The sequence below is a fragment of the Pholis gunnellus genome, assembly GCF_910591455.1.
Source record: "Pholis gunnellus genome assembly, chromosome: 6".
Classification (NCBI taxonomy): Eukaryota; Metazoa; Chordata; class Actinopteri; order Perciformes; family Pholidae; genus Pholis; species Pholis gunnellus.
Window position 1 is genome coordinate 23,663,968 of NC_136532.1, and position 14,149 is coordinate 23,678,116.

General features: G+C 41.4%; 1 protein-coding gene across 1 annotated transcript; it reads right to left on the reverse strand.

Annotated features, from left to right (window-relative positions):
* Window positions 1-1,743: 1,743 nt before the first annotated feature.
* hspb8 (heat shock protein b8) lies at window positions 1,744-12,382 on the reverse strand. The gene is made up of 3 exons (XM_079160981.1): window positions 11,777-12,382; window positions 8,138-8,201; window positions 1,744-2,967 (listed from the first exon to the last, which is right to left on the reverse strand). Exons 1-3 carry the CDS (start codon window positions 12,195-12,197, stop codon window positions 2,790-2,792), a joined length of 663 nt encoding a protein of 220 aa, XP_079017107.1. The 5' UTR covers window positions 12,198-12,382; the 3' UTR covers window positions 1,744-2,789.
* Between the last annotated feature and the right edge of the window lie 1,767 nt (window positions 12,383-14,149).

Genomic DNA, 14,149 nt, shown 5'->3' on the forward strand with positions numbered 1-14,149 from the left:
TGAGTAATCAAGTGGAGAAGTTTCATGCTGACATCTATCAGTTAAACTTCGCCCTATTCACTTGGAGTGACTTCCCTTAAAGGAATTGTTTGACATTTTGGTATATGTGCTTATTTGCTTTCCTGATGAGTCGAGCACATTTCCCCAAATGTCAAAGCATTCCTTTCAACTGGAGAGTTTAAAGACAAGTTCTGAACAATATGTGCTGATTGCATCCAATTCAATATCCCCCTTAAATCTCCACTTACGAAAGGACTGGCATGCAAGTTCAGTGTTATTGAGGTGGGGCATGAGCTGAGCTAGCTGTAATGATTTCATTTCACTGCTGACATTTCCTTCATAATTATGCACAAATACAGGTGGAGCTGGAGGTGACTGGAGAAAAACATGAAGACCCTGATACAGAACTGGATAACTGCAGAGCACCGGAGGCCCAGTGTTTTCCGTCTGCAGAAGACGATGGGGAAGAGTCTCAACGAGAGGTTCAGGGCGATCAGGCCCACCCTGGCAGCGCCACAGCTGGGCCTCAGCAGCATTACGAGGGGAAGGAGGAGGAAGAGGAGGAGGAGGAGGAGGAGACCCACGAAGAGCCAGCTGGAGAGTCCAGCCCTTCAGCGCCTGTAGATGGCGAAGACATAGTAATTCTTCAAGATTCTCAGAAGAGCCGTGAGGATCAGGAAATCCACACGGATGCCTCCGAACAGGCTGAACACAAAGAACCAGCCATGGACGGAGAGATCCAGGTGATGGCAGGCTCAGGGGAGGAGGCCGCAGAGGAGATCACCCACCCTGAGGAGCCGGAGCTGGCCGAGAGTCCACAGAGCGAGGAGGGCCCGAGCCAGGAGCTGGAGGCCGCCGACGTAAAACAAGAACACGCCAAGTAGAGGCACGAATATCTGCAAAATGTTGCACACACACACACACACACACCGCATTTTGACAAAACACTGAAAGAGCCTGCACAGCTTGCCTTGCACCAGTTCAACAGATGCATTTTAGTCCGTAGACACGTAGCCATATATAACCATGCTGTCTTTGGAGCTCCAATAAAGCAAGAGCATGTGAAAATTGTGTTGGTTTCACTCATTATTCCCATGTTTTTTTTTACATCCTCTCAATCTTTAAACGAATGTGTGAATGTGCAACCGTTCCTGAATAAGTGATCACGGTCACGAGCATCATATTCATACCTCTGAAAATACACGAGTGCAAAATAAAAAAAAGAAGTGATTAATTATCATGTCGTTCCAGCCAAGAGGTTTTGACATTAATCTGATGCTATACGTTTGCACAGCTGTGCATTAGTCACTTCCACGTGAATAGCTTGCCCAATTATGACGTTGCCATGGCAGCAGAAGGTCCACTTATCTAATAGCAGTAAATACAGACGTTTTTTTTCAACTTTCTTTCCCAGCTGATCATCCCTCTTGATTCCAACACACAGAGAGGATTGCACTATTTTACATCACACAGCATGCAAAGGAGCTGCCCCAATTTCTTTACATTTATTTGTGCACTTGCGTACAAAAAGCTCTGGCAGTGCTGCCTCCGTGCATTTGGCCCGTTCCGCAGCACACGGCGGTGCCAATCTCAGCCAGCACTAAACCCTCCGCTAATCTGCTGCCCAATTCCTTCTGTTATCCAACAATAACACCACAGGCTCCTTGGATCATTGGCACCGGGCCAGAGAGTGGCACGGCTCTCAATAAAAAAGACACAGATGTTAAGACACACTGGGAGATTGGCCGGACATCTTTTTTTTATTGCATCAGCCAACACAAAAAAAAAGAAAAAGAAAAGAATGCAGGAGACAAACGTCTTTGGCAAACAAGTCAGTCTGTCCGCTCCAGCAACCATGCAGCCATCTTCCCGAACACTCAAATAGAAAAGAAAGAAAAAAAAAAAAAACGTGGAACACTTTAGATTAATATTTAGAATGAATTGGCACATGATTGAAGTATATTTACAATACACTTTGGTAGAATACGATTCACCCCATAATGAAGCCACCAAAGGTAACTTGCTTTCGATTCTTTAAGTGACATTCATCAACTCAAAAGATAAACAGCTGTAGAACTGAAGGAAGTCAAGGCACTCATGTAAATAAAAGGCACATTTGTTTTTTTTTCAACCAAATAAATCACATACAATACAATCGATGCAAAAACCTCCACTAAATGAATTGCATGTTAACATAAATACAACTATGATTCACATACAGTGTCATATTAACCTACCGGTTAGTGAGAATGCTGTGACTTATAATGCATCAGCGGCCCAACAAAATACTATTAAAGCTGCACAAACACAAGTTTGTGAACTTGGAAAAAAAAATCGAATAAAACTTCACTGCAGTTCTGAAGATATGCATTTAATTAACAGTAATACATGAGAGACACAGACTGGGTCTACTGGAAGAAATAAAACATGAGTACAAGTTTATCCAAACAGCTGGACTCCAATCATTGTAATAAAAGAGTTAAAAAAAACATCTGAAGTTTGGGGTTCTTCTGGACATTTGAGTTTTGACATGAAAAAGAAGTGACACCAGAATTTAATTTGGGCAACGAGGCCGATGTAGAGCATCTCTGTCTGTAGGAACAGGAAGCTCTTCACTTATCTGCTTGTATAATTAAAATCTCTTCCTTGTGCAGCTTTAATAAGGACCTCAAACAAGACTCGCCTATTATATTTTACACATTAACATTAGGCTGAAGGCCACACATTTTCTATCAAACATGTCATCAATAGTGCAGGATGATTCGTTACGTTAGTGAGGACGCTGGGTTTTAGACTGCGGGGGCCTCCTGGGGCTTGAGGGCCTCCACCTCCAGCACGTCTCCACCCTGCGGGGAGCCCTCGTCGCTGAAGAGGTAATACGGAGGCGTCTGCCGAGCTTCGATGATGAGGACGCCCTCGGGGGACAGGGAGGCGAAGACGGTCACGGGGTCCACATCTATCGGGATCCTGATGAGAAAGAGTAAGAGAGAGGTGAGAATGAGTGAGTGGGATTTTTAGTTATTTTATGCAAAAGGGTAGAAGTTCAGATGTTAAGAGTAGCAGAAGTTTACTTGGTGTAAAATCTGTGAGCTGCTGTGTGTTCAGCATGTATAAAAGCACGAGTGGGAGCAACAAAACGGAGGAGAGCGGTGAGGAGAAACAGCCTAGAGAAACAGTTCACTTCCTGCTTGGAGGTCATGCAAATCTGGGATATTTTCCTCCATAAGAGCTGCTGCCAAAACATTGTTAAATTGTGGGGATTTTTTTTACTGACAATACCAATAAACAGCCTGCAGTTAGATGATCTTAGCACTGTATATTTAGGAGAAAAAAAAAAAAGAAAGAGAGAGAGACGTGGCTTGGGATTTTGACTGTTATTAAAAAATGTTCACCCAGTCCTCCTCGGCTATAGCTCTCGTTCTACGCTCACACAATCTCACACCCGGGAGATGAACTCAAAAGGAGTTTTCATTAAAAGTTCTCCAGCTCTGCGACGAAGACGAGGGAGAGGAAAAACACACATAGGCTCCAGGTGTGAGCTACGAAATAACCCCGATTCCAATTAACGAGAGCGTCTGTCTGCACAAGTTTAACACCTGTAAATTACCATCGATGTACAGTTTCCTAATCTGCTGCTCTCATCCGTCACACAGGCAACAGCTAATTTCCTATTTGCCAATTTATTTTTTCTCCTCTTTGCTTAATAATTTTTTTGGACACTTCTCATGCTGAAAATGTTATATTTGCCAGAGAAGAGTGGGATAATTGGCTTGCACAACTTGCAAGAAGTTCAGCCAGAGCTGCAGTATGTAAGGGTTTTACCTCCGGAGCAATGCTATTTAATGATGTTACTTTACCAAACTGATACTGGTATTAAGTTATCATGTTGATTTCAAGTTTATTTATCAAAATCACCCCCATCCCTTTGGAATGAAAGTCCTCCAAACGGCTTCAGAGGCAAACACACAAGAATTCCAGGCAACTCTGTTCTTTGTCCAGACAGTGTGGCCAAATATGGGTATTGTGGGTTTTCGGTGTGAGCAGCCAAGTGTCTCTGGGAGTTAATATAAACATCAGGCTGCCCTGTTCAGACGAGGAGGCCGAGACTGTGGGTTTGCACTCCATTTAATTAGAGAGGACCCTCCACTGGCTTTCCCACTTCACTGAGAAATAAGTCAGAAGGGACTGAAGCTTCATCACACAGAAGCAGACAGACAGAGGGGTCAAGTCAGGTCTATTTGTGCGGGCACAGTATCACGTCCAGCGTGTCATTGAGCTTTACAGGTCCACTGCAACAACAACACCCTCCAGACCCATCGCAAGTACACGAAGGAGACAAGGGGAAACAAATAAAATGGAGGGCCCACACCTCCTTAAATCGCTAGGGGTGCAATAGGGGGGAAAAAGAAAATAACAAAAAATGGAGAAAGTTGTTATGATAGAAATATAGAGTCTTAAGCATCAGATTATAATACATCCTATTTAGATAGAACCTAAACAGATCTCTGCCAAGGCCAAATGCACGAAAGTATCTGGCAATGTGCACAAAAGCGAAAGATAAATCCTGTAATCCTGCTCATGCTACATCCTTCCACAGAGTTGTAATGAAAATCAGGCAGGTAGTTTTTTCTGTAATCCAGCTGACAAACAGATCAACAAAACCGAAACCGAAAACATGACCTCCGTATTGGAGGGAACGAGAGCGATTCAATTCAAGCTAAGAAATAAAATAAATACAAGTTGCAGGAAGTAGGTCATCATTCAAAGGACAAAGGCGCTCAGGTATATGTGGGGTTGGGTGGATGGGACGATGGAGGAGGCCCAGAGGTTTGAAGTTTTATCATCAATATTAATCTTTCTCAGAATGAGATCTCAGGCTCGAGCAGTGACTCTCTGCTGCTTTTGGGTTTTTTTCATTCTACTTCATGATAATAATTGCGAATGTGCTATAAACAGATACATTGAATCTACTGTGCAATGTAATGTATGTCAATCAAAAAATATGGAAACCAGACTGAGAATCTACAGTCATGCTACAGCGACTCTGTTAGGCTGCAGTTAGTGCTTTGAGCTAAATGCTAAAGCTAGCATGCTAGCATGCTGATGTTTAGCAGGTGTAAACATGCTGATTCTGACTCTAGGATTACTGCAACTTTTTTGTAATCGCCAACAACAGGTTGCATCTCATTGCAGAAATCCTTTTTACCACGTTCACCATCATAGTTTAGCATGTTAGCATGTTATTAAAACTACCACTAAACATGAAGTAAGGTTGAAGCTGATGAGATTACCGTTCATTTTCAGGTATTTGGTCGTAAACTAAAGTATTGTAAACATTGAAACCGATGGTGGTGCCAAAAAAGGATGTTAAGTTGAAGGATGTTTATTCACAAACAAACACCACTTTAAAAAAAAAAAGTTTAGTCTAAATATAATCGGCAGACGTAAAAAACTATAAATATATAATCTAAATGTGCTACACCACGGTCACATGGCCCCACATCACCACCACCAAGATGAAGGCAGACTATTCCGGTGTGATGACGTTTAGTGGTCTCATTTAGCCACTTGTTCACAACCGCCTTTTTTTAGACACTTAAAAGCATCAAAATTCACAAGAGGGGCACATTTTGACGTTTTTTGTATTGTAGAACAAAACGTTAAAATCTCTAAATGGCACTTTACTTAAAACCTGTTGACTTTGAGAGGAGGGAATCAAAAGTGCAGCAAAAATGCCGACTCATTTCTGAGTATTTATGACTCATTCCTGCATCAACCCCCCCACCCCACCTTTCTTCAAGGGGCCAATCGCTGCGAAGCAAAGTTGCCCCTTCTGACAAAGTCAAATCACTCAGCCGGCCCATTAACGTGGGACTCCAGAAGAAACCTTATCTGTCCAGCTCGGGGAGTTTATGCACCTCTGGCAAGCGCACATTTTATCTCACACATTGATTTTGTAGAGCTGCCAAAACACTGTCCAATATGCTTTTCCCCCCCGACAGAGATGCAGAGACAGAGACAAGACAGTGAGACCGGACACGGCGAGTGCGTGTGTGTGTGTGTGTGTGTGTGCAAAAACATTTAAAACTGTATGTTGTTTTTCTCCAACCTCTGAACTGATTCAACAAACATATTTGGTTAATACCGGACATGTTTCATGTTTAACAAAAAAGTCCACCCTTAGAACCTGTATTCTATCAATCATTTCTGGAATGAACTGCTGCCGTTTGACTTTTTAGGAGCGACTACTTTCCCTTTAATCTGCTGTCACCCTTCATGCTCATATTGGCATGAACTTGTTGCATTCATTTGTAGGTCGTACACTCAAAGTGGTGGGAAGTAACATTCACAAACGCATGTTTACTGTAGAACTAAACTTATTGTGAGCTACATAAAATATTCTCATTTCTTCGTGCTTCATCAACATTTCATATGTGCAGTAATGTGATCTATTTTATATTAGTTTTATGATTTAATTATTTATGATATCTTTACTGTTTGATGACTTATTTATTATAGTTGCTTTTTACCGATGCCTCTTGTTGTTGCACTTTGCGGGACTAATAAAGGATCATCTTATCTCATATCTTATCTTCTCTGTTATTCCACACCACTACATTCAGAGGAAATATTTGCATTTTATTCCATTTTTTCTGACAGCTTTTAGTTACTTTGCATAAGAAACCAAATGAAAAAGTACTTGGTGCTTGATTTAAAGTACATCCTCAACCATACAAACTAGTACTGTGACTGTGCTATCTCTCTGTTTTTTTTATGAGCAGAGGATTTGGGTATCGAGGTCAGTTATTTATATATTTGACCCCACCCACCCCCTATATATACACACACATTCAGTCGTTTATTTTATGTTTTGCTTAGCTGAGGAGCACGGGCCTGATCTGAGGGCTTTCCAATTACCAGGATTGTGACATGAACAGTGCTGGGCGAGCACAACTGCTTACTAATTAGCTAACAGGAAATTAGCAGAAACCGGAGTGACGCGCCAGCGATTCGCACCAGCGATTAGTAGCACTGCTGTTTGAAGTCCTCTCGCTGCCCAATTAAAAACAGGCGGAGAGCCGGGCAGGTTGTGGAAACTTCTGTGACCCGTTTTGGCTCGGATGAGTTCCAACGTGAACAGTCAGACAACATGCGAGACGTTGGTGCAGCCGTACACACCGACACTTCTCCGTGCAGAGCCTGAATCAGTATTCTAGTGTTCGGGAGTGGACAAACAAACTGTCCTCTTAAAGCTGTTTGTAGCAGCTGTTTAAAACGTTTTAAGTGAGAGCTGTGGACTGACTTTTATATTATTAGGAGATAAATTAACAGCAACGATACAGGATGTCGTCATGTTGTTGAGTAAGGACATGATTCTCCGTGTTTCTAAAAGTACTCTTCTATGTAAAGGAGTACTTCACCTACACAATTACCATTTTTATTTCAATTACTATCCCCTTGGTACCTTGAATTCTTAAGGAAAACTAGTTCTCTCTCATGCCTCCACGGCGAATGAAGAGTCAGAACAACTGAGAAAAGTCTTGATGAATTGAGGTAAATGGTAAACAGAAAAATGACATCAAAACATCCTGATACAAGCTCTCACGCAACGCAGTATAATACTCGAGAGGTCAAGGTAACACTGGGTGAGTAAATGATGTACAAATGGTCATTTTGTTGGTGAAGTTTTCCTTCAAGAGTTCTCCATAAAAAAGTCAAAGTCTTCCAGCTGAGCTTCTGATTAACTAGCATTTCGTTCTTGTGGGGTTTTCTGTCCATTCTGTCCTTCACGTACATGTTAGTATTCAGCAAACAAGCAAAGTTAATACACACAGAGCTTTTCAAAACAAACCGTTACATAAATTATTATAAAAAATTAAAAGTAGCGACAATATTCTTTACAGAACGACGCCAACACAAAGAGGGAATTAAAGTGACCGAGAAGACGCGTTTGAAATTGCAGAAAATAAAGTTTTAAAGTCTATGGTTGCAAACCATTAATGCATTCATATACATTATGGCTTAAATGTACCAACACTGCAACATATTTTATATCTTGAACATGTGGTCATAATGTGCAGCGTGGAAAACCAAAAGAGAGTTTGCATCCATCAATCACCCCTGAGATGATACTCACTGTATCTTCTTTGTGAAATTCTTTGTGACTATGCCTCCTTCTTCCTGCTTCTCTTCATGTTTTCCTGTTTGGAAAAAAACAAAACAAATAAGTGAGAGAGTGCAGAGTAACGTTAAATAACCTCAGATATGTATTTTAGTTTAGATAAGTTTAGTAACGTCATGTATCATAAATAAAGCCGGTGATGACACTGGGATCAAAACCTGTTTCATTTGGCCCACACGGTGTTCCATTGCTCAACCTGTGGCAGTGTGTTTTTTATACTTTGGGGCCACTGGGTGGGTTGAAATGAACATCAAATGATGAAACACCTCCCGCTAGCTCGGTTTACGGCCGTTGTATCTCTCGGGCTCGCTATAGCAGCTGCTCTGGGGCTGCTAAATATCACGGCCCGCTCCACCCCTCGACCCCCGTCTGCACTCCACTGTGCGCTACCCAATACCCCCACAGTGACGACTCCGCCCGCCCAGAGTGCTGGACTCCACCGGAGAACGAGGGTGGAATCAAAACTCCAGAGAGGGTTGTGCTAAGATCACCGGTGAAGTCATGACATTATTATTTGAAAGCTCACCAAGACTTAAAACTGGTCCCAGGTCATGAATAATGGAGAGTCATCCAACGAGGCGCTGCCGCTCGCTTATTTTTAAGATTCTTACGACAGACATGCTAAATTCCAGATGCTCTACGTAACGCTCATAATACCGAATGTTCTGGGAGGAGAGACGGTAACACTTTATAATAACCATCATTAATAAATGACCTTTTGATAGTTGATTACACTTTAGTTAATAGTTATTTCACTTTTACATAACAATTACATAATATTTAATATTATATTTTATCATTTATATATTTATTATTAAGGTGTTTTAAAATAGATTTGTGTAATATCAAATATTAAATGATATATTGTATTATAGCAGGTAAGAGAAGAGAAGACTTACATGCTGATAACATCAGTAAACTGTTTATTCAGTTTATCGTGGTAGATATTATAACACAATATATTAAGTACTTAATGAAAACATCTATAAACATTATAGATGGACCAGAAACAAATTAGGAACCATATCTATTAACCGTTTAACAGGGTATTATAAACATCAGTTTCAACTTCATAAAAGCATCCAAATAATGTTTATAGATGTATTATAAACCATTAACAAAGTGAATTCCTTAAAAAGGTTGACAAATAATTTGATGATCATTAACAAATACTTAATAAAGTTTATAAAATGTTATAATGTCAAATTAACTGTTAAAATATCATAAAATATAGCATTACCAATAGTAGTATTTATGATCATTTCATTGTTTGTTAATAGTAAATATTAACTTAACTATTAACTATAAATTGACTGTTTATTATTGATTGTTGTCATAAAGTATTACACAAGGACAGGACTGTAGTTTTTATACTTCTGTTGCTGTGTGTCATTCAGAGCCAATGTAACCATGCAGTTAGTTATTTTAAAGCTTCACTCATCAATATGTTTACATAAACACTGGATGTAATGAATATGTGTGATGACTAAAGGTGGTGCTCCTAGTGAGAAATTGACAGATAATAAATCACTAAGTTCTACGGTGATTTTCAGCTACATTTTTCTGGGTTTTATGACCCACAACTGTACCGATTCGATTTACACTCGTCTACTTCCTTTTCAGTGGCACCAGGTAGCTGTTTTCAGTGAAAACGTTGTAATAAACCCACTACATGCTACCCACTCTACACCAAACGTCCTAACACCGGAGTCCCTTTAGAAAACATCTGCTCTGACATTACAGGGACTGGAAGGTTCCTTTGTCAGTTTAGTCTGTTGCTGGTCAGATTAGCTCCGTCCAGTTCGAACTAGGCCTATAAAAGTGCTATTTATAATGCTAACAGGGACTTATCGATGCATTTTTATTGTTTTTGTGAGTTTAGCTTGGCATCTTAAAATCTTACTTTCAGGATTATTTTTGTAATTCTTCCATGAGATTTTAAATCATCTTTAAAGAGCAAAAGAAAGATTCAGTAACATTTCAATCAGCGGATCTAAACGCGCTGATGGCACCGCTCAGGTGAACTGTAAGCGATGACGAGTTCATGGAGTTCATCTGGAGGATTCTGTGTTTAACATTTGTTCCTTCATCTACTGAACACCTCCAGCATGCTTGTATCACTCTTCCTGTGTGTCACACTTTTAGATCAGCGGGGGGGTCGAGGCACTAACAGGCCCAACATGGCACTGATTGAATGACCCAACTGGCATACCAACAATGTGTTTATAAAAAACTCAGAGTCGGGGGCCCTGCTGTCCTCCTCGCCCTCGGGTATCCCTGGAATTCATCTGTCTCTCTATGAAGCACTGACACGAGGAAGTCATTTCTGTAACTTACTCCCATAACCAGTGACTGGGCACGAACGTGACACCAGCAGGAAAGAGAAAAACTGCTTCCAAGAACATTCTCTCCGGCGTCTAGCGGCGGCTCGTCTTATTGTAAACAGAGACTGTTGTCACGGGCCTTGCCTTAAATCTAAATCGAGCTTGTGGGTGACTGAGGGAGTGATTCTACAGGAATCTGAAACAGGTGTCCAAGCTTGAAGGATCCGCCTGCCAACATGAAAGTCCCAGGCCCCAAAATCTGTTTAGCTCTCCCATATCAAGAGTAATTAATGCTGAGACCATGTTGTACCGCCGAGGCTTTCATTGTGCTGCTTTCAAGCCTGCTGCCAAAGAGAAAAGAGCCGGAGCTTCTCAGTCAGGTCGGAGTGAAGATCCTGAGAGAGGAGATTCTGGCTGGACTGCTGCTGCTGCTTTTTCCGTGCATTTTACGAGTGCACATGTTGTTCTGTGCAAGTTTTATGTCTCACGTGAAGGTTGTTCAAGATATTTTGTCTAAATGTGACCAGCTAGTGGAAAGTTAAAGTAGTAACAATAAAAAAATATATTGAAGGGATGAGAAGTTTTAGAATTTCAAGAATTCAAAATCTCTCAATGAAATTATTACTATTTAATATGATTGCATTACAAACACACTGCAGATGTTCAATTATATCTGTTTAACTGTTATCTTCCTTAATTCAGATCTATAGGCTGTTTTAACACAGCCAGAGACACAAAAACAATATTACTTTATTTAATTCTAGTATATAGTTTGTCCAAAAATAAATATTCATAGATATTGAGTCTTAAGAAATTGCAGAGTACACCTTTAATACATATTATGTAATATTATTTAATAATAGCAATACTGAGGGCATGACCTCAATGTCCTTAATGGAAGTTACAACACTGCACGTTTTAGGTGTTTTTCACAAGCAGATGATACTATTTGCCCAATTTATTTAGTTTATATTCTATTCAAGATGTTTTATGTGCAATATGCGTTAAATTGACTCTATTATTATCATTCCTTTTATGTTTGTGGATGATTAAATCCCCATTTTAAAAGGAGTTTGTTGTTTTTAAATGTGCTCGATGAATAAAACTGAGCTTATGGATGTCACAGTGGGTTCACTCTGACCAGTGTCATTGATAGCAAAAGTAAGAACCTTATCCTCAATAAACTTTGACTATAAAGTTATTTATGCTGCAGAAGAAAAACAACCCGTTTCAGTTCAGTTCAGGCCTCTGCGACGTCATCCCAACTCACCTGACACATCTACAAATCCGTCCCTCGTTTTGATGGTTAACTCCTCCGGTTTGAAGCTGTGGACGTTCACGCAAACTTTCCAGGGCTCCCCCCCGGTGCTGGTGCTGGTGGTGGTCGGGGAGCCCCGGGAGGACGGCTCGCCGTACCTGCTCGTGTACACCGCGGGGCCTCCCGCGGACTGCCGCGAGGGGAAACCTGCGCGTAGACCGCTGCCGAAGGGTGACGTGCTGAGGCGCGTGCCTAGCCGACCAGGCCGAGCCCAGCCCGGCCAGTCCATTGCCAAATCTTCGGGGAAAGATGGCATCCCAAAGTCATCCTCCATAAACCGAGACCCGAGCTGATCCCTGAACGGGGACTCTCCAAACGGATCCCGGGGAAACCTCTGCCGGCTTCCCATCGTGTAGAAGTCTCCCTCTGCCATGTCCAGATGACTTCTAGACCAGTTCAAGTTCTGCTGTTTGGACCAAACTACCCCGAACCAAAACTTTTCTTTTAACAATTAAAATACAGAACTACTGTAATCTATGTGTGGTAAAACTTTATCGGTCTGGGATGTTGCGCGGTCACCAGTTTATCCAACTACGCACAGTTAAAGCGTGCACTGCTCTTCCTAAAAAAATGAAACCCTCTTGGCTGCGGGTTTTATACTGGACGGGGATTTCACAAGACGACGGTTCCGGAAGGTGCTGGGAGGATCTGGAAAGCACGCGCACTGCAAAAAATATCCTTATAAGAAGTCAAACAGAGCCTTAAAATCCTTAGAAATAAAGAGAACTTGATACAGTAACACCTTGTTCTACTCCAAATAATATGTGCCAGCTGATTATTAGCGTCAAAAAAACAGATTAGGAGTTAAATTAAGATGAAATTACTTGCTGATGTGGATATTTTTTGCAGCGCAGGCGCAACAGCTGACCAAAGACCAGCCTCCCCCTTTCTGTTCACCAGATGAAGTTAGTGTCCACATGTCACTCACTCAGAGCTGGAGCTCCTCTCGGTGACTCACTGGCTTTTTAATAGCAGAGTAACGCAGAGCTTCTGGTCAAACACACTGATGTCACAGTACGGATAAACCGGGGGGGGGGGGGGGGTCGTGTTTCAAGAAGTGCGTCTTCAGAACGTAAAACAAGACGTTTTTTTTAATTCAGGACATGATTTCATAGAGCTTATTCTACACACGCAGTGAAAGGAGAAGATGATTTTTGTTTCCAGACGACACAATGTTATTACAATGTGGAGTTCCCACTGACACGAGATCAAATGTGACAGCATGTAAAACAAAACGCTCCTTCATGTGCATGATTTAACACTGAAACACTGGGTCACTATTGCTACATGACTTGGTATTTTTTTCTTTTTTTTCATGGTAACAAAAGACATGATCGGAGGGATATCTGTAGCACAAAGACCTAGAGTCCATTGACGGGCATTTCGTCTTCTCTTCCTCCGTCCACTAGTCAATGCATCATATCCACAGCAACATTTCTAACATCCAACAAGGCCCAAATCACATTTTGCAAGTTTAAATAATCACCTTTTTGTATAATCTATACAATGCAGATGCGTATTTACACCACAGTAATTACATATTCAAAAATTACTTTGCACAAGAACTGATGCAAACTTTACATTGTGAGACAGGGGGGGGGGGGGGGGGGGCGCTGTGGCCCGGGAGCTCCCATCAAGAACAGTTTATCTACTCGACTGCACAAATCTTCCACCGTCGATTTAGAGTTTGTGGATGACTTTTTTGTGCCGAGTCCCTTCCTCTTCCTGCGTCACATTTCCCTCATTCGTCCAATTTCGTTGACATTCAGGGAAATAAGCTGAGAGTATTGAGTGCATAGAGAGCAGTCTGTCGGGCCCGGAGCAGTTACACAGACAGGATGATGGATTTGAAGTGATTGAGAAATACAACTTCTAATTATACGGAGAGGCAGTTTCAAACTTCCTTCGCAGATTCAAACTCTGGAGGCAAAGCCGCCTTGAAGTTAACTTCTTTTTTTGAATAATTTTGACACTTAGAGAAAATGCGTCGAGAGAAGATGGATAACACTCTTGTTTGTGTGTGTGTGTGTGTGTGTGCAGTAAATATGAAGTTTTGATTAGTTGCTGGTTAGCTTAGTTTAGCATAAGGACAAGAAATAGCTAATCTGAAACCGTCCTAAACTCACTAAATAACACTTCATATCTCGTTAGTTTAATCCGTACATAAAAAGGCTTGAGGTTTCCAGTTAAACGGTGGAGATTTCAAGACGTCTTTGTGACTCGCCGAGAAACAGTCCAGCAAATAAACCTCCCGTACACTTTTACACTTAAAGCTACTACAAGGAACTTTCATTTTGTGTTGATTTTGGCGGTCCCCGTGGACAG

What these genes read in the sequence shown, in the direction of transcription:
- hspb8 (XM_079160981.1), bottom strand. Translation starts at nt 12,197, where the DNA reads ATGGCAGAGGGAGACTTCTACACGATGGGAAGCCGGCAGAGGTTTCCC. An exon ending in CGGATTTGTAGATGTGTCAG is followed by an intron (nt 8,202 to 11,776) that starts GTGAGTTGGGAT and finishes TTTTCCAAACAG; the next exon opens with GAAAACATGAAGAGAAGCAG. An exon ending in AATTTCACAAAGAAGATACA is followed by an intron (nt 2,968 to 8,137) that starts GTGAGTATCATC and finishes CTTTCTCATCAG; the next exon opens with GATCCCGATAGATGTGGACC.